The 26,817-nt window shown below is 38.1% G+C and overlaps 1 protein-coding gene across 2 annotated transcripts; it reads left to right on the top strand.

Annotated features, from left to right (window-relative positions):
- The first annotated feature begins 289 nt into the window (after window positions 1-289).
- RPE65 (retinoid isomerohydrolase RPE65) lies at window positions 290-26,684 on the top strand. 2 transcript variants are annotated; one of them, XM_066268910.1, is made up of 14 exons: window positions 290-363; window positions 1,452-1,534; window positions 3,453-3,603; window positions 5,332-5,439; window positions 5,542-5,683; window positions 9,545-9,692; window positions 11,444-11,525; window positions 13,332-13,464; window positions 13,574-13,713; window positions 14,632-14,761; window positions 22,541-22,655; window positions 22,754-22,848; window positions 22,952-23,063; window positions 24,155-26,684. In XM_066268910.1, exons 1-14 carry the CDS (start codon window positions 353-355, stop codon window positions 24,304-24,306), a joined length of 1,602 nt encoding a protein of 533 aa, XP_066125007.1. In that variant the 5' UTR covers window positions 290-352; the 3' UTR covers window positions 24,307-26,684. The 2 variants fall into 2 exon arrangements, with proteins under 2 accessions (XP_066125007.1, XP_066125009.1); XM_066268912.1 differs by lacking the exons at window positions 22,541-22,655; window positions 22,754-22,848.
- The last annotated feature ends 133 nt before the right edge of the window (window positions 26,685-26,817 follow it).

A 26,817-nucleotide genomic window follows, 5' to 3' on the forward strand; every position in this document is an offset into this window, starting at 1 on the left:
GGGACCTGGGTCAGCTCAGGCCCCTGCTAGCCACTCCCATACAGCGCCTTTCTTTCTAATCCATTTTTCGTTCTCTTTGGGAAGGATTGAGGTCACTGGAAAAGAGCCAAAAAAATAAAAAATAAATAAAGTTATGGGAATGGCAAGTCCAAAGAGTGCTGAAGCATTAGGAGGATCTGAGTGCTGAAAGCCACTTCTGTTCCCCTTTCCTCAGCCAAGGGGGTGGGAAAGGGTTCTCAAAGCCATCACTCCTTGTAAGAGGATTTAGAAGGCATATAAAGGGCCTTGGCTCAGGACTTGCTTCCTCACTCCGCGGTTGGTACCACAACTCTCAATCCTCCACTGAGAGAAGATGTCCATCCAGTAAGTGTCTCTGGGAGATTTCTTTTCAGTGTTGTAGTGGATTGATGGTAAATGAGCTATTTCAAGAGCTCCCAAAGAGGACCACTGGTCTGTTTAGGGAAGGTCTTGGGTCTTAATGAGGGAGTTTCTTCCTATTTATATATTGAAGTAAATATCTAAAATGCAAGTCTAAATTATAGTGGGATCTGTGTGACTTAGAATGGCCCTTGGGAGCAGCTGTGAGCTGAGGATTTCAAGAAGGCAGGTCTGGGCTCCACTGCTCATTCAAACACTTCCCAGCTATGTGATTTGGGGCAAATTACTTAACATGTTAAAGCCTAAGTTTTCTCCATATATAAAATGAGTATAACAATAGTACTTACTCCGCTATGTTATTGTGAGATTTAAATGACCTGATAACATACAAAGTTGTTTTTAAGGTATGTGGCACATAGTAAGTGCTTAGTAAAAGATAACTATCATAATTAGGAAGTCTGGTTAAAAGCCCTACTCTAAAATAGAGCCAAAGTGAGGAAGCAGGAAATAAGAAAAAATATTAAACTATATTTAAAGAGTACTGTAGCTCTTGGAGATTGGCAAAGACCTAAGTGATGTTGGTATAACATGGGTGAAGAATGAAGGACAAGATCTAACCCAAAATCCTGTCTTCTGTAAACTCCCAGGAGGGAGAGATGAGACTGTGAGGTAAGAGACACAAGACATGGTAAGGTGAGCATGTGGACGAGATAGCAATTCCGTGGGAAGGACCCTGACAGGCAGGAAGAGAGATGTTAACAGCAGGTTTAGTTGATTTATCTTAAGAAAAATGGAAAACTGCAGAGAGCAGGACTAAGTCCACTAGGACATTAAAATGGAGGTCATTTTCCCTAACGTTAAAGAAGGAACACTGACCTGGGCCCTTCTTGCAAACCTGATTATGTTTCTGTCCCCCAAGTGCCACGTGCTCCCTGAGCGGAAGCTGGACTAGCAGCCTGAATTGGCTTTGAGCCGGAGAACACCTTTTGTCCTGGAACTTTGCCTCTGCCTCTGCCTTCACGGACTTCTTTGAGTATTAACAGGGGCGTCTTCCTCATTGTTCTGCATTTCAGAGTCGAGCATCCTGCTGGTGGTTACAAGAAACTGTTCGAAACTGTGGAGGAACTCTCCTCGCCGCTCACAGCTCACGTTACAGGTTGGTTTCACTGATCTTGAAGCCATCCTCTTTTTCTTTGAGATCTGTCTTCTTCCTCTCTTTCACTGGCCCCTCTCTGTAGTGGGTCCCTATTGGTTATTAAAGGGAATCTGGAGGTTCAAGATTTCTATACCCAGAACTCATTTCCTCTCATTTACCTTTTCTTTATTTCTCTAACATTGGAAATGCTACCTAACAGGAATTTCTTGAGGACTAGGATTACACCTTTGTCATCTTTAAACTGCCAGTGCCTAGCTCAGTGCCTGGCACATAAGAAAGGCCCTATAAATATCTGTATGTCTGTGTCTGGATAGATAAGGGCCTAGTGACAAGCATGTAGAAATATTATATTATGGGGTGGTAGGTTTTATGTCCACTATACTGGAAGACTCTTGGTTCGGGAGTCGGGCCAATGCTGGTGATAATGACAGCTTTATAATTTTAGTACCTATGAATCCTACAAGTTACTTAAACTTTCTGAGGTTCAATTTCTTCACCTACCAAAACCCAAATTTTACCTCATGGGGATGTTGTAAAGATGAAACGAGATAATGTATATAGAAAGATTCACCCAGTATCCAAAACAGAGTGATCAGTAGGTAGTAGTACTATTGTTATCATTATGCAAAGACATCATATAACCCACATAGCACACTTGCTTGGACATGGTGTTATGGTAAGAGCCAAAGCCTGGGCAAGTCTTTTTTCTCCCAGTTTCCTATTCTGTAAAATAGAAGGGATAAGCTAAGTGTTCTTAACTAAATTCTGATGTTAACAATTTACGTTCTAGCAAGTAAATGAATGTTGTGCCTTTCAGTTAAGTCGTGCCTTCTTAAATATTTTATCAGAAATATAGATCTGTATGAAGTGGATTGCTGAAATTGAGCCATAGAAAATAATCCATTTGTTTAAAGAAAGAAAAAATAATTGGTAAGATTAAGCAAACACTGCCAAATCCTGCACTTTTCAAAGGATAAAAGGGCACAAACATCATGGCCGAAACTGAAACACCGCAAGGTCTTTCCTGTGTACCCCTCATTTTGCAGATGAGGACACTGAGGCCTAGAGATGGCACATGGTGAATCTTCAGGTGGAATCCAGGCCCCTAACAGCCAGCGCTGTGTGTGCAGTTTCTGTTACAACAGGTTGACTTTCACCTGGGCAGCAACACATACCCTCAAGGGAACATAGCTCTAGATTTTAAAAGGCCAATATTCTTCTTGTTGCATTTAACTGGTCTTTTTTCTATAGACCCATCATTTTTAGTGTCTTGACCTCTACTCTTAATCCATCCTTCTTACCCCTACTTAATTATATCAAGAAATTTGAAATTCTTCTTAAAAGTGAGAGGTTAGAAAAAGGCAAATCTATTGGTATCTGGGGAAATCTGTTAAGTAGAGAATCCCATTCTCCTCAAGATGTTTTTCCCTGTCTCCTTCCAACCCCATATTCCTGCTATGAGACATTGTCACATTGTTTCCCCTCCCTCTCTCCCTTCTTTCTTTCTTCCCCTATCACGTGGCTTGGTTGGTCCAAGCGTCAGCCTCAGACACTGAAGATAGCTTGGTTGATTTGAGCGTTGGCCCCAGAAGGGAGTTGCCAGGTGGATCCCAGTCAGGGTGCATGCAGAAATCTGTCTTGCTATCTCCCTGCCTTTCACTTAAAGAGAGAGGGAGGGAGAGAGAGAGAGCAAGAGAGAGAGAAAGAGAGAGAGAGAGAGAGAGAGAGAGAGAGAGAGATGATCAGCAGGCATTTCCTAAGTGCTGCCCAGCATAAGAGCCACGAAGGAAAGTCACTGCCTGCTTTGAAAGAAGAGGCTGCCATTCAGGCTCCTAATGTAGTCCCTGTGCCTCACCAGGGACAACCCATTCAAGGGCAGGAAAGAGAAGCAACGTTCTGTATCTCTTATTTATCACAGGCAGGATCCCCCTGTGGCTCACCGGCAGTCTCCTTCGATGTGGACCAGGACTCTTTGAAGTTGGATCTGAGCCATTTTACCACCTGTTTGATGGGCAAGCCCTCCTGCACAAGTTCGACTTTAAAGAAGGACATGTCACATACCATAGAAGGTAAAAGAACACTAGACTCCACTCCCCCTACTAAGGGTGGGGCTTAGATCAGCTCCTCTTTCCATGGGCTTTTCAACCTCCAGAACCCAAGAGGGGACTTATAAACTCACTTTCTCTCAGAAACCACTTGGGCCATTGTATCGGCATGGACACCTGGGAATTGTGTTATACAATAAAGGAGAAACTAAGAACTAGGCCTTTGGGGTCTAACATACCTGGCTTCAAATTCTATACCTACCAGATACCTGTGGCAAGATGTTAATATCTAGTTCTTGGTTTTGTTGTCTCTGACATGGGAAGTAATAGAATCTACTTCAGGGTTCATTAAAGGAGTACATAAGAACACAGTACCTAAGTAACTGTATTCAGTAATAATAATATTATTATAGTTATTGTTATTATTAGACCATTGGCTCTCTTGACTTCTTCCCAATTTTTATAATTAAAAAGGTCACAAGGAAGGAGATGGGGTGCCACCAAGGAGGTAAAGACCAAATATGTGCTAATGATACAAGAATGAGAAGTTTTATAAAAATAAGAGATTGCTGCTAACAGGCTTGAAGGCCTAAGCCATCACTCAGAAAGCATCTATAACTACCACAATAAATAGTTTGTCTTATGCTTTAATATTCTGCCCCATTAGAGACTTTTTTATTATCATTATTCTATTTAGAGAGTGGAGAGAAAGAGAGAGAGAGAGAAGGGGAGAAGGAGCAGAAAGCATCAACTCCCATACATGCCTTAACCAGGCAAGCCCAGGGTTTTGAACCCACGACCTCAGCATTCCAGGTTGACACTTTATCCACTGTGCCACCACCAGTCAGACCCCATTAATGGCTTTCTTGATCACCACAGACGTTAGGCACTCTAAAGAGATATCAAATGAAAGAGAAAATGGAGACTTAAAATAGTCAGGATAACTAGGTCTGTAATAAAAGAGAAGCTGATGAGACCAAGAAAAAATTTAGCTAATAGAAGTATGTTTTGAAGTCAGACAAGGCTTTCATATACCTTCTGAAAACTGGGCATATTTTTCCTCTTTATGATTTTGTTTCTTCATCTATGAAATTTTAAACACTTATTATATAGATTAGACTAGAGGAAGGGTAAAATTAGACTTGAATTGGCTCTGTACATGAGAAATCCCAGGCAACATATACCATCTAGTCTGGGGTATGGTTCAGGAGGTCTGCCTGTTCAAGAGACTATATTAAAAAATACTTACCTTTAAATTAGCAAAATAATATTTAAAATTGAAGAAAAACACAAGAGGAATATGAGAGAGATGGAAAGGAATAGAATTTAGCATATCATGTCCTATATTTCCCACTAGGTAGGCTGATGGGTTATGGGCTACAGAAAGTCATAGGACGTATGTCAGCTACCATGGGACCTGCACGGTGCAATATGGGAAATGCATATTTCCCATCTCTGGCCAACTTGAGTTGTAACCCAGCTTGGCCACAAATGCCAACCACTTAACTTCTCTGAATCTGAAGTTCCTCATCAGTCATTGTGAGATTTATAAGATATAAATTTAAGCTCATAGCCCATTGTTTCTTTCTCCATCAGTCACCAGGAGAAAGTGACCTGACAATACTCTTCATTCTTTATGTTGTTGATTTATGATTCTGACTCAGTAAGGACACCCAGACCATTCTAAGCTCCACATGAACTGCACTGATTGCTCTTGTCTGTCATTCTTTCCCATGTCTTAATGTCCTTCAGGTTCATCCGCACTGATGCTTACGTCCGGGCAATGACTGAGAAAAGGATTGTCATCACAGAATTTGGCACCTGTGCTTTCCCAGACCCCTGCAAGAATATATTTTCCAGGTTACTGAAACCCAACTGCATGTTTTAAAAGACATTTCACAATAGCACTTTTTCTCTCATGGTTTGACCATTACTGGACTAAAAAACTGTTTTCTTCTGTAGGTTTTTTTCTTACTTTCGGGGAGTAGAGATTACTGACAATGCCCTTGTTAATATCTACCCAGTGGGGGAAGATTACTATGCCTGCACAGAGACCAACTTCATTACAAAGATTAATCCTGAGAACTTGGAGACAATTAAGCAGGTAGGATACATATGCAGATGACATTGCTCAAGAATTTAGGATTCCAACTTCTAAATCAGCTGTGCAATTTGGTTGAAAGAACATGAGAGCCAGATTTTGAAATTTTAGCTTTGTCCTCAACTACTAGCTAAACTTTGTTTCTTCATCTATGAAATTTTAAACACTTATGATATGGATGGAAGGAAACCCTTAAAAAGGGCCTAACATATTCATTCATTAGTGACACGAATACTTTTTTGAGTTCTGCCATGTACCAGAAATTATGCTGGGTGCTAGAGATATATCAATGTGTAAGACAACACAGTCTCTGCCTATGGATTTTATAGGCTAGCATGGTCCTGGCACATGTCAGGTGTTCAAAAAACTTTAAAGCTATTAACATTGAAAACACTGCTGTTCATGATTCAAGGCATGAATAGGCTGCACCAATTTATCCCTTATAGATACTTCTTATTAGAAATAAAGCTATATTTTAAATGAGATAGCATAGAGAAAAATATTAGCATTATTAGAAAGTAACAAATTTTGCTGAGAACTTAATCTCACTCCAACATTCAGTAAAATAGATTCACATTTTCAACCAATATTCATTAAGATGTAACTTTGAAGATGTTGTTCCTGTCTTCAGAAAGCTTAACAACTCAATGGAGAAATCAAACAAATATACAACTTAACTCTAATGGGACACATAATGTGAAGAGTCCTTTAGAAGAGAGGAAATCCTCCATGAAAGCCCAGAGAAGAAAGAGATTAGTTTTGGTTGCAGTTGGGGGATGAAAAGTGGCACAGATCAAGGAAGATTAAAAAGGCTTTTATTTGAGTTAGAAGTTAAAGGAGAGGAACAACTTCAATAACTTTGAAGAAAGGGTATTTTAGGTAAAGGGAGTGACATTAAGATATAGAGAAAATAAAATAGGAGATATGTTCATGGAAACTAAAGAATACTTTCTTTGGCTAGATCGGCAGTATTTCTCAGTAGAGAAGCTAGTAGCATTGGGCAAGAGATAATTGATCACTGTCCCACATATTGCACTGGTTTGGCAGCCCTGGTCCCATCCACTAAATACCAGTCATGTCCTCAATCAATGTGTAAACCTAAAATGTTCCCCCAATATTTCTAATCCCCCCCCCAAGAGGCAATACCACTCCCATTTGAGAACTAGTGATCTAGACCAGCAATTTTCAACCAGTGTGCTGAAAACCATGTTGTACGTGACTGTTTAGTTAGGAAGCACTGACCTCTTTCCCTTTAGATCAGTGGTTCTCAACCTGTGGGTCGCGAACCCGGCGGGGGTCGAACGACCAAAACACAGGGGTCACCAAAACACAGGGGTCGCCCAAAGCCATCGGAAAATACATAAAGCATATATTACAGTTATGAAGTAGCCACCAAAATTATTTTTTGGTTTGGGGTCACCGCAACATGAGGAACTGTATTGCGGGGTCATGGCATTAGAAATGTTGAGAACCACTGCTTTAGATTGTTAAATAAAATAACAGCCAACACAACAAGAGTCGCCTGGTATGAATGAATCAAAATTATATCTATATTTTTTATCAGATCAGCAAAAAGTATATTTGTTAGTGTACCACAGAATTTTAGTAATTAGCTTTATGTGTTCCATGAGATTAAAAAGATTGAAAATCACTGATCGAGAGCATGCAATGTCAAGGGAAATAGTAGGACATAGGGTACATGAAATTAAAAGTTTGAATAATGGACAAAAATTTTAAATGTTTTTTTTAGCCTATGCTTTAGGATATTTAACCTGCCACATGTAAACTACTACATATGGGGGTAAAGATCTAAGGGAACCAGGAGATCAGTTACACGGAATTCAAGACCAGAAATTTAACATAGTAAGAATAGAAAGAAAAAATTGTTTCAATGCTGGGTCTCAATGTCACAGCTGATTTACAACTCTCAACAGATTACTAAGGCTTAACATACTCTCAATATGTCTTTCTTCATTTCTTTTTTTCTTTCTTTCTTCTTTTTTTATGTATATTTGTAACCACATATGAGTATGTGTGTAGATCATTTAGAGAAGAACTGAAAGGGACTCTGATAGTGAGTTTGCATTACAACTGCCATGGTAATTTAATTGGAAATATAAATTCATGATATGACTCCAGAATAAACCTCATTAGGGGTCAGGCTCCATTGTGAAAACAGTGTTGTGTTCTGACTTTACGTAAAATTATAGTTTTTAAAAGTAGAGATTTTTATCTTCCTGTTACTGAAATAGTCTCCTAATCGGTACCTTTGCTTCCTGACTGATTTCTTAAATACAAATTCCCTATATCAGTAGAAGCAATATTTCCAAAACGCAAGTATGAGTGCATTAGTCCCTCTAAGATACACATAGCTTCCAAGATAAAGTACAAACAAGGGCCTTTGTGGCTGGTCCATTCTTATTTCCACTTCTCCTTGTATGCCCTTCATGGTCACCAATATAGTCCCCAAACAACACATGCTCTTGCACAATTCTGGGCCTGTACATTAGGGCTCCCTCTCTCTGGAACACACTGTCACCTTCTCCACCTGAATAACTTTTATTCATTTTTCAAGCATTAGTTGGAGTCATCATCTCTGAGAAGCCCTGCCTACTCTAACAGTCTAGGTTAGATGACCTTTCTCTACAGATACCATTTTACACTCCCAGAACTACAAGACCAGTTTATTGGTCTACCACAGTGCTAACAAATAGAACTTTCTATAATGATGGCAGTGTTCTATGTCTGCATTTTCCAAGTGCAATTGTGCACTTGAAATGTAGCTAATATGACTGGGGAACTGAATTTGAAGTTTATCTACTTATAATTAATTTGTATTTAAAGTGCTATGTGTGACTACAATATTGAACAGCAGAAGTCTAAAATGAAGTTCTCAAAAGCATGGACCATCCTTGTTTTACTAAACCCTACCATAGTGCCTGGAATATAAGTTCAAAGAGTACATGATGAATGAGTGAATGAATATCTCAGATATCATTAGTAAAGATGCTAAAAATTCCCTATGCTTTAACAGGTATTCTCCTAATCAAATTGAAAAAAAAATTGGTTAGACAAATATACACTCCATCAATTATTCATTCAATAAATCTTTACCAAACAGGTCCCTGATAGAAATTCTAGTGCTGACTTTGCCAACATGTGGATCTGTCTCCTTGAACAAGTCACTTGACCTCTCTGGGACCTCATGCTCTCCTTCTGTACACCAACAGTTTTGTGTTAGATTTTTGGTTTTGAATTTTTTATGAGATTCCAAATTGAATTAAAGCACTAAATTCTCTCTTCAAAAACATTTATTTGTACTAAATTCCAGGAGGTTCATGGTTCCCCTGAAATCTATTAAAAACTTTCTATAATAGATGAATCTTGGGGTTCCTTTAAATTTTAATTTCATAGTCTGTGCAAGACCCTGGATTTGATTTTTAGGTTATGCCTACAAAATTACTATTTTTATAAAGTGAAAAAATTTAAATATCATCTATTTCATACAATTTAGCTAATACAATGAAGAAGAATATAAGAAGTTCCAGGATTCAAATTTACCATTGTTGGAGGACAACCTGCATGTGCAAAAGGAAATGATCTAACTAGAACAGTGTATGATACACATCAATGAAATAGCACAGTCAAGAAGAATTCTAAGATTTCAGAGGCACATGGGGTCAGTATGGCGGTCAGAGGAGAGCTCTCCACTGAGAGCTCTCAAAGAGGGTAGGACCCAGAGAGATAGAAAGAGAAAAGGCATTTAGGTGAGGATGCAAGCAGTAATGGTAAGGTCAAAACTAGGGACCAATGGTGCAACATAATCTTTCTCTTAACATGGATGATATTTGCTCCCCTTCACAGGTTGATCTTTGCAACTATGTCTCAGTCAATGGAGCCACGGCTCACCCTCACATTGAAAATGATGGAACTGTTTACAACATTGGAAATTGCTTTGGAAAAAATTTTTCAATTGCTTACAATATTGTAAAGATCCCTCCACTACAAGCAGGTCAGTTTACCAATTTGACTCTTCCTAAAACTAGTAATTATATTATATGATAGTTATAGGAAATACAAGATGCCAGACTACGTTATCAGATAATTCTATACACACAGTTAAACTACCCTCAGATTTCAGGACAATTGCCCTCAATCTTACATTATTAATGGCCAAAAGCACAATAGCAGGAAATAACAGTTTGAAAATACAGAAAGCATGTGGCCAATTACTATTTCACAAAGTTTCAAAGACGTAGTGTCCACACGTCTTATATGTGGACTTGGTCATATAAGAAATAGAATCAGGCCCTGGCCGATTGGCTCAGCGGTAGAGCGTTGGCCTGGCGTGCGGGGGACCCGGGTTCGATTCCCGGCCAGGGCACATAGGGGAAGCGCCCATTTGCTTCTCCACCCCCACCCCCTCCTTCCTCTCTGTCTCTCTCTTCCCCTCCCGCAGCCAGGGCTCCATTGGAGCAAAGATGGCCCGGGCACTGGGGATGGCTCCTTGGCCTCTCCCCCAGGCGCTAGAGTGGCTCTGGTCTCGACAGAGCGACGCCCCAGAGGGGCAGAGCATCGCCCCCTGGTGGGCAGAGCGTTGCCCCTGGTGGGCGTGCCGGGTGGATCCCGGTTGGGCGCATGTGGGAGTCTGTCTGACTGTCTCTTCCCGTTTCCAGCTTCAGAAACATACAAAAAAAAAAAAAAAAGAAATAGAATCAAATGTAGCAAGCATTTATTGAGCACTTATTCATGGGTCAGGCGAAATTAAATTTTTATTCAAACATATGCATATACACAATAGTATACACACACATATGAGACATACTATTATTTTGTGTATGTTTCATTCACAGAACTGAAAACAAATCTATTAACTCAAATTAATACTGTAATTAAAGAATATTAAAATAGGATGGAGTACTCTTTAGAATTCTCCATTCATCTTCCATTCATTGCCAAACATTTGATAACCATCTTGATGACAGAATTATCTGAATATATATGGATTTTTGTTTAGTATTACTTAATATATTTCTCAAAGTATAGTCCTACCAGCAGCAGCATTGGGGAACTGAATAAGTAATTCTGGGAGTGAGCCCTCAATTAGTATTTTAAGAAGCTCTTTACCTGACCTGTGGTGGAGCAATGGATAAAGCGCTGACCTGGCACGCTGAGGTCGCTGGTTCAAGACCCTGAGCTTACCAGGTCAAGGCACATACAGGAAGCGACTAATACGAGTTGATGCTTCCTGCTTCTCGCACCTCTTTCACTCTCTCCCTCTCTTTCTCTCTCTTTCTCCTCTAAAAATCAATTTAAAAAGAAAATTAAGTTCTTTGTTTGATTTTAATACACAATAAGGTTTTGAAGACTACTGAGTAGTAAATGAACTTTAATGTGCATAAGAATTACTGTGCGGGGCTAGTGACATAAACCCAAATATACTATCCTCTGTAGGCATTGTAAAAGGCATTGTGAGCATACTGAAGTTTTGCTTGACTTAGAACCCACCTCCAGCAGTGAGACGACACTCCACTGACTCTGCCTGCCACAATGCTGTTGGAGTGCACTTTCCTAAATCTGCTGCTATTTGGATTTTCCTGGGATTGCAGCTTCACATGACTAAGAAAATGAACATAAGCTCTGAAAAATGAAGATCTGAAAATGTACTTCTTTGCTTGCATAAGCTGTTCTAAGTATTTGTGTATAAAAAAAATAATAAAATAAGAGCCTGTTCCAAAGGCTTTTAAAATCATTTTATTTCAGATAAGGAAGATCCAATAAGCAAGTCAGAGGTTGTTGTGCAATTCCCATGCAGTGACCGATTCAAGCCATCTTATGTCCATAGGTAACTTTGAAGGCCTGCTATGAATCTTCAGGAAAAAATAATTCTAAAGATATGCTTTGCCTACCTTTGATACTAATCCTGATCAACTTCTCTTGCAGAAACCTAAATTTTTTTTAAAATAATTTTATTTTTTTAATGGGGTGACATCAATAAATCAGGATACATATATTCAAAGATAACAAGTCCAGGTTATCTTGTCGTTCAATTATGTTGCATACCCACCACCCAAAGTCAGATTGTCCTCTGTCACTTTCTATCTTGTTTCCTTTGTGCCCCTCCCCACCCCCTATCCCTCTCCCATTCCCCCCTCCCCCCCGTAACCACCACACTCTTATCAATGTCTCTTAGTTTCACTATTATGTCCCACCTACGTATGGAATAATACAGTTCCTGGTTTTTTCTGATTTACTTATTTCGCTTCGTATCATGTTATCAAGATCCCACCATTTTGCTGTAAATATTCCAATGTCATCATTTCTTATGGCTGAGTAGTATTCCATAGTGTATATGTGCCACATCTTCTTTATCCAGTCATCTATTGATGGGCTTTTTGGTTGTTTCCATGTCCTGGCCACTGTGAACAATGCTGCAATAAACATGGGGCTGCATGTGTCTTTACGTATCAATGTTTCTGAGTTTTTGGGATATATACCCAGTAGAGGGATTGCTGGGTCATAAGGTAGTTCTATTTTCAGTTTTTTGAGGAACCACCATACTTTCTTCCATAATGGTTGTACTACTTTACATTCCCACCAACAGTGTATGAGGGTTCCTTTTTCTCCACAGCCTCTCCAACATTTGCTATTACCTGTCTTGCTAATAACAGCTAATCGAACAGGTGTGAGGTGGTATCTCATTGCCGGTTTGATTTGCATTTCTCTAATAGCTAAAGAAGATGAGCATCTTTTCATATATCTGTTGGCCATTTGTATTTCTTCCTGGGAGAAGTGCCTATTCATATCCTCTTCCCATTTTTTTATTGGATTGTTTGTTTGTTTGTTGTTGAGTTTTATGAGTTCTTTGTATATTTTGGATATTAGGCCCTTATCTGAGCTGTTGTTTGAAAATATCATTTCCCATTTAGTTGGCTTTCTGTTTATTTTGTTATCAGTTTCTCTTGCTGAGCAAAAACTTCTTAGTCTGATGTAGTCCCATTCATTAATTTTTGCCTTCACTTCTCTTGCCTGTGGAATCAAATTCATAAAATGCTCTTTAAAACCCAGGTCCATGAGTTGAGTACCTATGTCTTCTTCTATGTACTTAATTGTTTCAGGTCTTATGTTTAGATCTTTGATCCATTTTGAGTTAATTTTTGTACAGGGGGAGAGACTGTAGTCCAGTTTCATTCTTTTGCATGTGGCTTTCCAGTTTTCCCAGCACCATTTATTGAAGAGGCTTTCTTTTCTCCATTGTGTGTTGTTGGCCCCTTTATCAAAAATTATTTGACTATATATATGTGGTTTTATTTCTGGACTTTCTATTCTGTTCCATTGGTCTGAGTGTCTATTTTTCTGCCAATACCATGCTGTTTTGATTGTCGTGGCCCTATAATATAGTTTGAAGTCAGGTATTGTAATGCCCCCAGCTTCATTCTTTTTCTTTAGGATTGCTTTGGCTATTCGGGGTTTTTTATAGTTCCATATAAATCTGATGATTTTTTGCTCTAAGAAAACTAAATTTAAACATAATTAATTTCATGTAGGCACTGTTGATTCATGTAAGCAAGTATATCTCATGAGTATATATTTCTCTGTGGTTTGAGAATATGCCTGTCTCATTCACAAGTCCATTTGTGTTTCTGAACAGTTTTGGTTTGACTCCCAACTACATTGTTTTTGTGGAGACACCAGTCAAAATTAACCTGTTCAAGTTCCTTTCCTCATGGAGTCTTTGGGGAGCCAATTACATGGATTGTTTTGAGTCCAATGAAACTATGGGGGTAAGTGATACATTTATTTGTCAGGTTTGTGATCCTGAAAAAGGTGTGTTTAATAATGCACACTCTTTTTATTTTTTCAATGCATCAAAATATTTTTCTCATTTTCAAGGTGTGGCTCCATATCGCTGACAAAAAAAGAAAAAAGTATCTCAATAACAAATATAGGACCTCTTCTTTTAACCTATTTCATCACATCAATACCTATGAAGACAATGAATTTCTGATTGTGGATCTCTGTTGTTGGAAAGGGTAAGAAAGGACAGTGGATAACTGTTACATCTTTCATTGCTACTAGAAATTACGTTCCTTTTTGAGAGATGCTGCTTTTAATATTTAACCTGAATTATATTCTAAAATGCAGGAAGTATGTTTAAGTTGCAAGATATCACTGTAAGAGCTGTAGAAAGGTTAGGTAATCGCAAACACCCACAAACAGAACATCAAAACCATGGTTAATAATTAAAAACTGAGCAGGATGTCTAAAAACAGATCAGGTCTATGAACTGGACCTGAAAACATAAGGTTCTGTTACTTTAAGCTTCACAAGATTCCCTGGGGGGGGGCCTTGAACTCCATCCACTCTGGGTTTAGGAAAAAGAGGTTCACTTTCTTCAGATTTGCTGGATCACTAAAGACAGTAGCACCTAAAGACATAGACAGAGTGGTAATTGAGGAGCAGAACAGAATGTATCCAAGGCTGCTGTTATTTAAATATATCTATGAGGCAGGTTTCTTTTTTTTGACCCAGCACGGGCAGGAGGAAAATGGCTTTAATATACCTGGGTCAGTAGCAGTTTCTGGGGTGGGGAATAAAGAACAAGCAGGCATTTGTGCTTTTAAGTATGCTGAATCATCTCTCAAAAATTATTTGTGCCTGACCTGTGGTGGCGCAGTGGATAAAGCGTCGACCTGGAAACGCTGAGGTTGCCGGTTCAAAACCCTGGGCTTGCCTGGTCAAGGCACATATGGGAGTTGATGCTTCCTGCTCCTCCCCCCTTCTCTCTCTCTGTCTCTCCTCTCTGTCTCTCCCTCTCCTCTCTAAAATGAATAAATAAAAAAAATAAAGAAATTAAAAATTAAAAAAAAAAAAAAAGAAAAAAAAAATTTAAAAAAAAAAAAAATTATTTGTAATTGTGTATGTTCATGTTTGACTTCTTATCTTTGCAGATTTGAATTTGTTTATAATTACTTATATTTAGCCAATTTACGTGAGAACTGGGAAGAGGTGAAGAAAAACGCCAGAAAGGCTCCCCAGCCTGAAGTTAGGAGATACGTACTTCCTTTAAATATTGACAAGGTAAACATCCTCTACATAGACTTCAGATATAACTGAAATGTTTCCTCTCTCCTGGAATTTGTTCTCCTGTTTTATGTTCATACCTACAGTCCTGCAATTTCAGAGCTGGAAAGAACTTTAAAAATAAACTAATTCAACTCCATTTTACAAATTAGCAAACCGAAGCTCAGAAAAGTGATAGGACTTAGCCGAAGCCAGCTGTAAGCAGGGCCAGAGTGAGAACCAGGTTTATGACTCGAAGTCTGTAGCTCTTTCATTTACAAAATCCTTTTAGAATACACTTGCTCAGTGAATAGTACAACTGCTGATTCCCAGGATTCTTTGTCGATAATATACATAATCTAATTTCAATGATTTGAAATTCTAGAGAGATGAAGCATCAAAAAGTGTGCTTGTAGGGAAATCAGCCCATTATTTTGGTTTTCTACAAATCTTCTGAAAACTTTATGAAAAGATAAAAATCATTAGTAGCCTTCAACTGTCATTTCTTTATCTCTAAATTTTCTTTTATTTCATCAGAGATTATCTTTTTGGACTATTAGAATAACATAGAGAATCTTCAGTGTAATAGTAATGCCAAAGTTAAGAAAAAATATAATTTCCACAACCAATACATAAATATACATTCTCATTTATGTATATATGAGGTCTATACACAAAAGTAGTTGAGGCAACTACAAGGAATTTATAAAACATTGTATCAAGGCTTAGTTAGATCAGATGTAGTGGGAAATAAACCTAATTTAGAACAAAACCCAAGTTTTGTTCTAAAGCAAGTTTATAAGCTCTACAAAGAATGCTAAAGAGGTAGGATATTGGTGAGGAACATTACAGTTAGGTGAAGGAGCTTCTACAGAGGCAGGAAAGAGTTAAAAAAACAAAACTTCATATAGAAAGGTAAAGGAGTTGCTAGGTTCATGCAGAGCATAGGGGAGATGGACATTAAGCAAAGAGACTAGAAAGTAGGTTGGAGTGATATTATATGGAGCATTACAGCCTTTGGGTATTACATAAATAATAGGGAGTCACTGAAGTATTTGCAGTGTGGGGGGGTACGACATATTCAAATATATATTTTAGAAAGGTCACTCTAGTAGTATTGTGAAGGAAGATTTGGAAGGTGGAAAGTCTACATGCTAAAAGCTCTATTCTAAGACTAATGCAACAGGGCAAATAAAAGAGAGTAAGTGTCTAAATGAAAGAAAATGGTAATGGAGAGATAGAGGAAGGTACAATGTTCAGAAATATTTTGGAAGTAAAGTCATCAGAAGTTGGTGACTCATTGCATGTGAGAGGTTAGCGAAAGAGGAAGGGGCTGAAGACAACTTCCAGATTTCTGCCTTGAGCAGTTGAGTGAACGGTGGTATAATTAGCTGAATTGGAAACACTGGAGTAGAAGAAGCTGATTTAAAGGAAAAAGAGTAAGAGTTATTTTATATATGTTAAGTTTAAGGTACCCAGTGGCCAACCCAGCATAAATGTTCACTAGGCAGCTGGTATATACAAATCTGGAGCTCAGAAGAGAATCATGGCGAGAGATCGGTCTAAATACTTTAATAGGCACTCTTACTTTCCCCTTATCTTGTCTTCCACATATAACTCTCTCCACATTACAAAGTGAAGAAAAAGGATTTTTCTAAGAATCATCATTGCCTGAAGAAAACCCACCTAATTATAGAACGGTGAACTTCAGTGATGATGAAAAGTGTCACCCTGGACCCCACCTTCTCTTTCTTCCAATAGCTATTAAGTTACCACTATAACACTGTATTGTACCAACTGCTTCAGTTGGAACATCAATAGGATATGCTTCTTATTCTCCTGGAACTCATTACATAGTTTAGTAGGGAAACGAAAATGATTCAGTAATCATAACGCATGTCTGTGTTATGGTGAAGGAGGGGTAATTGCTTTGGTTATTTAGTTGTTTGGAGAGATTCATGCATCATAGTCATTGGCAGTATTTTGGCAGAAGAGATGGGATTGAAGCAGACCAACTGAGGACAGGAGGAATAGGTTGAGGAAAGACAGAAGTAGGAAAAGCTGAGGGAACTAATTGTGATCTAACTGGTTAATAAAAGTAGTGGAATAAATGGGGCGTAAAGGCTACAAAAGTAGGTTGATAACCTTCAAAGCCTTTAAGGACAAGCAGTTTGTTTGGCAGGTGATAGGGAGACAGTGAAAGTTTTTAAACAGGAGAAAACCACATTCAGAACTGGTGGACTGGGTATCAAGTGTATTAACTTTCATGACTGTCTCTACTACTGCCTTCCCTGAGCAAGTCACTTGATCATTCTAAAGTTCAGTTGCCTATTTTGTAACCCTACTAAATTGTTAGAAATAATAACTAAGGTCATTTGCAGCTTTAATATTTTGATTTCCTAAAATAAAGCTGTGTTGTATGTAAGTAATAGTGGAAGTTCAGAAGACTAGAGACCTGGGTTAGGAGACAAAGTTACTCAGGTGAAAGAAAAATGAAATGATAGGCACAGAGAAACACAAGCAAAAATGAGAGTCCTTAAAGGTAAAATGAAAACAATCTGGCATTTGATTGAATCGCAGAATAAATTAAATCTTATGCAAAAGACCATAGAGATCCTTTAAGTCTACCTTTCTAGAACAGTGACACCTTTGGAAATAGGGAATGTAACAGGCAGAGCAGGTAGGGAGATGAATATAAATTGTAGAAATACGAGGAAGGTGAGATAATGAGAAAAAGTGCTTAAGTCAAACAGAACCTGGCTTGGCCATGTCCACTACTTACTGTGCACTTTGGGGCAGAACTTTAAATCTTTTTAAATTTAATCTTCTCTATCTATATCAGCCCTATAGGGTTGTTGTGATCAATAAATATGGTAATATATGTCAATTAGTGAATATAGTCTTGGCAGAATGTTAAGTGTTAATTAAATATTTATTATCATCAGCAGTAACAATAAAATCAACATCAGCAACATCTTCATAAAGGCTTTTATATGTAAATGTAGGTGCTTGTGAGACAAGTTCAAATTGGAAGAAAAGAACTGTTAGTTGATGATATTGAAATTATCAAATATGAGATAGATAGGTGAGACTGCTAACAGGAGAAAACTTTAGAGAAAGTTTTCTAAAACATACAATTTTTTAATTTAAAAAATGAGAAAATTGATAGCCATAAAACACTGACACAAAAGAAAATATGGCTAAACACAGAAGTTGGAAACACCCAGGTACAGAAAGTGGGAGAAAAGGAGAAGCCAGAAGAAGAAAGAAGGAAAATCACCAAAGAGCAGTAGTTACATCTAAGAGAGGGTGATGCCACCTAGGATAGTAGTGCAAGTGAGGGTTTTGTGGGTACCCACTGCTATAGACAAGGTGAAAAGGATAAAGACTCAGAAGAAAACACCAGATTTGGCGATCTGATCTCCAGGGGAATAGAATGAGAGAGGCAGAAATCAGTTTTCATGGCACTAAAGAAGAGCAATTGGTGAGAAAGGGGGAGCAGTCACTGTAGACCACCGTTTTAAAAGTTTGGCAGCAAGGGAAACAATAAATTAGGGGAAGGAGAGACAACAAACAGATTGAGGGAAGGACAAAATGAGAGGGAAGAGTCTAAGATGACTAATGCTTCCAATTTACTGATTAAGATAATGGTGATAACTTTAAAATATATCTTTATTAATTTTGAATGGTGCATTAAAATGGTCAATCAAAATGATATAAAAAGCTATAAACTGAGAAGTCTCATTCCAATCTCTGTCTGCACCCATTTCATTCCATTCCTCTTCATGTCTATAAGTAACTTTTAATGTTCCTTTTACTCTGTTTGCTTATGCAAATAAAAAAAAACAAGTGTGTGTGTGTACACACACAGAACACACACACAGAATTATTCCCATTCTCTTCCACAAAAAGCAACTTTTTATATTTTTACACCCACTGCTCTGTTCCTTACTTTTTATTTACCACTATACATGAAGATCTTGCCCTTTCCAACTGTAGTTGTATTGTGAGCATCCCTCACTGTTTAGCAACAAAGTTGTTTGCAGTCTTTGGCTAGACAGATAATGCCATCAGGAATATCTGTCTGTGGGTGTGATTTCATACGTGTACAGATATATAAACAGGATAGATTCTGAGAAATGAGATTGCTAGATCAAAAAATGAATGCATCTCCTTTTTTATTTTGTTTTGTTTTAAGGTAGGATAAGAATCAAAGGAAGAGCTAGCTTTTTGAGGAAAGCAAAGATAATGTTATAGATTTCTTACATTAAAAACCTAATATAGCCTGACCAGGTGGTGGCGCAGTGGATAGAGCGTCAGACTGGGATGCAGAGGACCCAGGTTCGAGACCCCGAGGTTGCCAGCTTGAGCGCGGGCTCATCTGGCTTGAGCAAAAAGCTCACCAGCTTGGACCCAAGGTCGCTGGCTCAAGCAAGGGGTTACTTGGTCTGCTGAAGGCCCGCGGTCAAGGCATACATGAGAAAGCAATCAATGAAAAACTAAGGTGTCACAATGAAACATTGGTGATTGATGCTTCTCATCTCTCTCTGTTCCTGTCTGTCTGTTCCTGTCTATCCCTCTCTCTGACTCTCTCTCTGTCCCTAGGTCTGAAATTGGGTAGGTTTCCTCTTTGTTCTACTTTGCTGTTTTCAGACCATTTTTCCTTTCATTCATCCTTAAAATCCCCCAATTTTAAATTTCATTCTAATTCATTATGTAGCCAAGGCGTATGTACATGTATACATATATACACTTATTATTGTTGTCATCTACTAACCACCAGTCTCTCTCCCTTCTGGCTCAATGTCACACTTCCCAGTCCACTCCTGACTTTCTGTGACTTCCAGATATGCATCAGAGTTGATTCTTCTAACAACCTGGCGTTTCAGTTCCTTGACCTCTTCCACTGATCCCATCTTCCATTCTGTCTCAGCCATTCATTCCCTATAGTCATGGCTTTGACATTGGCATTACCTAAGACTTCTATGTGCTCCATCAATAATCTTAAATTCATGCATGACACATCTTACTACCACCTCTTCACCAAGAACCTTCAATCTCCTAAATTATTATAATCCCACACTCTCTTGAAGACTTATCCTTCCCTCCTTACTTAATTAAAATTCCATGATCAATAATTCAACCCCTTGTATATAGATCTTTATTTCCTGTGCCTCTGTCTTATTTTATCAAACTCATTTTTCAAAACCACAAGCCTAATTAAATTATATTCTCCACCCACTCCATGCTTATACCTTCGAAACTCAAATTAAGTGTTGAAAACACACAGTCATGTTAATTGGTCCATTTTAAAAATACATGACCACAAATCCTGCCTCTACATTTCCCAACCTCATTTACTCTCCCATTTGCCTAGTTAAATATTTCACACCCTCCTCTCTTCAAACTTTTAACACCTCCCACCTCCACATTCAAACTCAGCTGATGGCTCTGCTTCTTATTCTACTGAAACAAATGAAAGAAGTTAGAAAAGAATGTAGACTTCTGCCACCACATCTACCCACCCACCAGCATCTGTACTCACACTGAATTATCCATCATCTTATCCAGAACTAGTTGTTCCTACCCTCCCTCACCCACTCCAGGACTTCACTCTAGCAGTCCTCCCTCTTTCCTATACTATCCTTCTCCTCCCTTTACATTGGATCACTCATATCATACTATTGTTCTGTCCTCTTACAAAGTCTTTCTCTTGACTCCTCTTGCCCCCAGCAGCTACTTCCTTATTTCTCTTCTTGTAGACCTCTTAATGTGGGAGAGCACCAAAACTCAGCCTTTTGCTCTATTTTTTATCTGTATATTCACTCCTTTTGTAAAGACTCATGGTTTAAAACAGCTCACATTTACGTTTTCAACTTTCCTTTCAACACAAGGTTCACATATGTTACTGTCAATTTCACGTTTCCATTTGGATATCCAACAGACATCACAAACTTAATAAGACAAAAACCTAAATTTCTCCTTTTCCCCACCAAAAAACTCATCCCACCTTCAACTCACTCCACCTTCAATAGTCTCCATCTTTTTGTGACAACATTTAATTGTTTAGGCCAAACACTTTGGGGTCATACTTGACTCCTCTATTAATTTCATGCCATGGCTTATATATCAAAATCACCCCTAAACTCTCCCCTTCACTTCTCACTGATTCTAGTGTTACCACGCTAGTTCTAACCATTGTTTTCTTTTGACCTGACTACTGTACAACATGCTGGTTTCTCTGAGTCCATTCCTGTATCCCCTCTTCTCCCAAGTCTAACAGAACAGCCAGAACACTACTAACTTCCTCATCTCTTACAAACTTTGTCTCAAATGTCACCTTTTCAATGAGACCCACCCTGACCACCTATTAAAATTACAACTCACCTACCCATCACACTTGTGATCCTCCATACTCTTCTCTATTTTTTCTCCCCTTATTTATGATATATGATACACTTTTTCTATTAATTATATTTATTGTGTATGTTCTTAAACTGGAATGTAAGCTTCATGAGGACAGGGACTTCACTCTCTGAAATATCCCAAATGTCTTGAATAGAGCCTAGCACAATACATGTACTCAAATGCTTGATACAGGTATCATTGAATGAGTATGTTCTCGGAAAGGGCTGATGGTATCAATGTCTTCCATAAGTAATCTGAAAAATCACTTGTATTGGTGGGAGGTGGTAACAAGAGATCACAGAAAACATCTGGTCCAGTAGTTTTTCTATTTTATTCTTTTTAACAAAAGACTGTATTTTTCAAGCAAAATCAAAATATTCCCTAACTATAAAGGAGATGAACATTATAAATGGATCCCTGGGGGGTTGAAACCTTCGTTGTTCTGCAGAAATATACTTTCTTATTTTTCCAGAGGCCTTTTTCTTTGAGAACAGTCTCCTTTTACAGTTGAAAATGGAAATTGGTGGAACATAAAAACGAGACTAAGAGACATGGACAAGAGTGTGGTGGTTACCAGGGGTGGGGGGAGGGAGGACATGGGAGGGAGGGAGGGAGAGAGTTAGGGGAGGGGGAGGGGCACAGAGAACTAGATAGAGGGTGGCGGAGGACAATCTGACTTTGGGCGAGGGGTATGCAACATAATTTAATGACAAAATAACCTAGACATGATTTCTTTGAATATATGTACCCTGATTTATTAATGTCATCCCATTACCATTAATAAAAATTTATTAAAAAAAAAAAAAAAGAAAATGGAAGGTCTAAGAAGTTATATGACTTTCCCACTGACACAGGCCCATACAGCTTTGACAGCCGTGTTCCTGACCTGCCCCTTCTAGAATTTTCTGTACTGCTCCTCCCTACATTTTAACTTAAGAAATAAAAAACTCAGGAGACAGCCTGATCAGATGATGGTGCAGTGTATAGAGTGTCGAACTGGGATGCAGAGGACCCAGGTTTGAGACCCCGAGGTCACCAGCTTGAGCGCAGGTTCATCTGGTTTGAGCAAAGCTCACCAGTTTGGACCCAAGGTCACTGGCTTGAGTGAGGGGTTACTTGATCTGCTGAAGGCCCGCAGTCAAGGCATATATGAGAAAGCAATCAATGAACAACAAGGTGTCGCAAAGAAAAACTGATAATTGATGCTTCTCATCTCTCTCCGTTTCTGTCTGTCTGTCCCTATCTACCCTTCTCTCTGACTCTCTCTCTCTGTCCCTGTAAAACAAAACAAAACAAAAAACTCAGGAGACAAAACTTGGCAAGACTGTGCATCTATAGCTGCTTGATTTTTCTTTCCTGCTCACTGAGGTTTCTGTTATCCTTTCTTAGGCTGATACAGGCAAGAATTTAGTCACACTCCCCAACACAACTGCTACAGCAATTCTGTGCAGTGATGAGACCATCTGGCTGGAACCTGAGGTTCTCTTTTCAGGGCCTCGCCAAGGTGAGATGATACAGAGAAAACCTCATGTGAGGGGGAACAAAATGTTCCACTCAAAGAGATTTCACTGGGTTTTCCTAAGCATGTGCTCTATTTTGTAGCATTTGAGTTTCCTCAAATCAATTACCAAAAGTACGGTGGGAAACCTTATACTTACGCATATGGACTCGGCTTGAACCACTTTGTTCCAGACAGGGTAATTAATCCCTCTCATTGCTATTAGAACAGTACTTGAAGTCATATGCTCGTTAAGTGAAGCATATTGACCAACTGATTGATTTTTCTTTCTTAACAAACAGCTCTGTAAACTGAACGTCAAAACTAAAGAAACTTGGGTATGGCAAGAGCCTGATTCATATCCTTCAGAACCCATCTTTGTTTCTCACCCGGATGCCTTGGAGGAAGATGATGGTAATGAAAGCATTAGATGTAGCCAAACATTCTTTTTTTTACTGGAGTTCATGTTATTAGTTCGCTAAGAGGGAGTCACAGTAATTGTTCTCTAATGTTCAGAAGTGATGCTTAGTACTACTGAATGTAAGCTTATTTGAAAATGAGTTTCATTTTGTGGCCAGGTCTCCTTCATTATTAGTGCAAATAAGATGCTAAAGCACCACCTGGTGTCACGATGGACCACCAATGACTGCTCTAGATGACAGGGGAAAGGAGGGAGAAAGAGCAGTGTGAATTCAGGGCTTTGCCTTTCTTGACCCAGATGCATTTATGAAAAAAGAATACAGTTCTAAGGAAGGAAATTGAATATTTTAACAGATCAAAGAGAATGACTGTGGCTTTGTGACTCTAGTTTTGTTTATTTCTTTTAGTAGGCTGGGGCTAGAAAGCGATGCAGAGATACAGCCTGTAAAACAGCAACTTAATTACAAAGCATCATACTTAGTTAACTATTGGTTAGCTGGACTTAAAATATGGAAAACCACAGAGAAATGAATAAAATAAGAAATTGTAGAGCTATTTCACAACTGATTTTACACATACACCTCATCCAGCTAAAACTGCAAAAAGTTTGTTCTCATTTTGTTTGAAGGAAGTAAGCTTCCAGATAGGTCTTGGAAATTATAGGAATAACATACATTACTATTGTCAAAGTCTTACAGTACCCATTTTTCATTTATCCCAAGCCTCTTTTTGCAGTAGGTAGAGCAGATGGTATATCTTATGTTACAAATAAGAACACATTCAATTAATGAATACCTTCAATGTTCTAAGTATTATAATAAGCTACCAGGCTTCAAACAGAGGGCAAGAGCAATATGGTCACCCCCTTCCTAGAGTTTATAGTATACACAACAAGAAGAGTTTAAAAGACCCTTTCAGAGTGGTCAGCCAGTGAAGTGGTGGAAGAGTCAAAGCAAAATATCAAGTCATATGTTTTTTGTTTTTTTTGTCAAGTAATACTTTCTATATCATTTCAGTGACTTTTAATCTATGTCCCTGGCATTTTTTAAAAATTCAACATTGCCTTATTTATTTCTGATTAACAGGTGTGATTCTGAGTGTGGTGGTGAGCCCTGGAGCAGGACAAAAGCCTGCTTACCTCCTGATTCTGAATGCCAAGGACTTGAGTGAAGTTGCCAGGGCTGAAGTGGAAATTAACATCCCTGTCACTTTTCATGGACTGTTCAAAAAATCCTGAGTGCATTCAAGCAAGATATGGTTCTGATGACAAAATCAAGAAAAAGCATAGTCAGGTCTGCAATCACATTCTGTTCAGTTTTAGCCTGCTACATTATATGGTTTTAACTTGCAAATGCACACTATTTTGCAATGTTTTACAGAAAGCACTGAGTTGAGCAAGAAATTACTTTTGAAATAAAGTAAATATTTAGAAAATCAAACTCTCTGCGAGACAGACCATAACTAAAAAATCCTTTATATAGTTAGCAATCAAATAGAAAATGAATGTGAATTTATTTAACTGTATTTTATTCTTATTATAAAAGTATATTTTAGGTACTTACTTGATTCAATATTTTTTTAATATTTAAAAGCTAAAATCCTCTACCCTTGATTAAAGCTTTGCTGAGTCAAGGTAGTATCATGCAAAAAAGGCTTAATTAGCACATGTCAAACAAAACTCTCTTTTTCAAACCAGGGACAATCATCTAAGAGGAATCATTGTAATTATATGCATATAGTATCTGCACAAAGATTCTCAAGTTTTGTGAACTTTAACATTTTCATTTAATATAAGCAATTATTACTCTTTCTGATTTTACAATGAGGAGACTTATTTCTAATCAACTGAGTATGCTCCATCAAATAACATCAGAGATTATTGAAAGCTTATATAACATCAAAGCAATTATATATATTAGTGATTGTAATTTTTGAGAAACAGAACATAAAATACAAATATAATTTCTACTTAAAATCGGAGTATGGGGTAATGTTAGAGAGTTTTATTCTCTATTGTTTTTTCTGCTTAAATATATTTGAGTACTGTACAACCACTTGACTGAAGAGAGAGAAAACATTAAATCATTAACATTCAGATATATATAACACATTCTAAGCACTTTTGTTTTTAACTTATTCTCTTCTGTGCTACATATTGAAAAGTGGAGATTGACAAAAATTGTTATTCTATACTTTAATCAACGTTCTATTTTATACTGTATCATTGTATTTTAAATGATCAGCATTGTGTTTGAGTAAAAATAGCTTAAAGGAACAGACTGCCCCAGGTACTTGATGTATCAATTTGATTTCTTTATTTTTTTTTCCGAAGTTAGAAGCAGGGAGGCAGTCAGACAGACTCCACATGCATCCGACCAGGACCCATCAGGCATGCCCACCAGGGGGCGATGCTCTGCCCCATCTGGGGCATTGCTCCTTTGCAGCTGGAGCCATTCTAGCACCTGAGGCAGAGGCCATGGAGCCATCCTCAGAGCCTGGGCCAACTTTGCTCCAATGGAGCCTTGGCTGTGGGAGGGGAAGAGAGAGACAGAGAGGAAGGAGAGGGGGAAGGGTGGAGAAGCAGGTGGGTGCTTCTCCTGTGTGCCCTGACCGGTAATTGAACCCAGGACTTCCACATACCAGGCAATGCTCTACTGCTGAGCCAACTGACCAGGGCCTTGATTTCTTTATTTAAATCAAATGAAAATTCGTTTTTAAAATTATAGATATTCATTTACTTTTCAAAGAAAATGTATCATTACAGAAAAGTGGAAATTATAATGTAAAATTATACAGAACTCAACTAAGCTCAACTACTATTAAAATTTTGGTATTTGCCTTTTACATCACCCCCACCCCTCCCCTATGGATTTTTAATTTAATCACTATTTCTCTAGGAGTAATTGCTAAATAGAACTAGAAATCGCACAGAAAAGGAATAAATGCCCCACACTAACATGGGATATGTGAATGTAGATAAACATTAGTCCATTGTTTTTTATCTCTGGACATGGAACATGAACATAATTCCACAAAAAAAAAGTTATGTATATATTTCTTTTAAAAATGCATAAAATAAATTAGTAAACAATTACTGTTTTACACTTATCAAATAGTCCAAATTTAACAGAATTTCTAAAACTTCTACTTTCTACACTTGCCAATTACTCCTTGCCTTCTTTCCATTTTTTCTCCATAAGCAAGTCTTGTAATTTGGTATGCCCACCTCGTCTCCTGCTGTAGGATCCCATTCTGAGCAGAGAGAGAGGCAGATCTGATTAAAATAACATTCTACCAATGCCATTTCACCAAGATTGTCATTCCCTTTATAACCATTGCTAAGATTATACAAAGAAGACTTAGGAGCCGCTTTTTAAGTCCAAGGATGAAATGTGAGCTTTAAAAATGTAATATAAGGGAGATTTGAGTCAAGCAAAGAGGGAGTAACTTGGACATTTATATTAAAAAATTAAGAAACCTGTTTTCTAAGAACCAGAGCTACCCATTTTGGGGAACTAGAGAACTGTGTGCCATCTAAAAACATAAATCTATTTCAAGGAGAAAATTCAATTGAATTAAAACAAACCTAAAAATAAAAATTTATTTTTTAAAAAAGTTGTTTTAAGTCCTTTTTTTTTTCCATTTTGGGCACCTTGTATTTGTCACAGCCAAGAGGGAATGATAATAAAAATTTTGACAATATCAAAAGGTAATTAACAACTGATAATTGCCTCATGGCAAACAATCT

The sequence above is a fragment of the Saccopteryx bilineata genome, chromosome 3 (assembly GCF_036850765.1).
Source record: "Saccopteryx bilineata isolate mSacBil1 chromosome 3, mSacBil1_pri_phased_curated, whole genome shotgun sequence".
Lineage (NCBI taxonomy): Eukaryota > Metazoa > Chordata > Mammalia > Chiroptera > Emballonuridae > Saccopteryx > Saccopteryx bilineata.

Coding starts and splice junctions, on each gene's coding strand:
- RPE65 (XM_066268910.1), top strand. Junction 1,535..3,452: donor GCTCACAGCTCACGTTACAG/GTTGGTTTCACT, acceptor TATTTATCACAG/GCAGGATCCCCCTGTGGCTC. Junction 13,714..14,631: donor GATCTCTGTTGTTGGAAAGG/GTAAGAAAGGAC, acceptor TTATCTTTGCAG/ATTTGAATTTGTTTATAATT.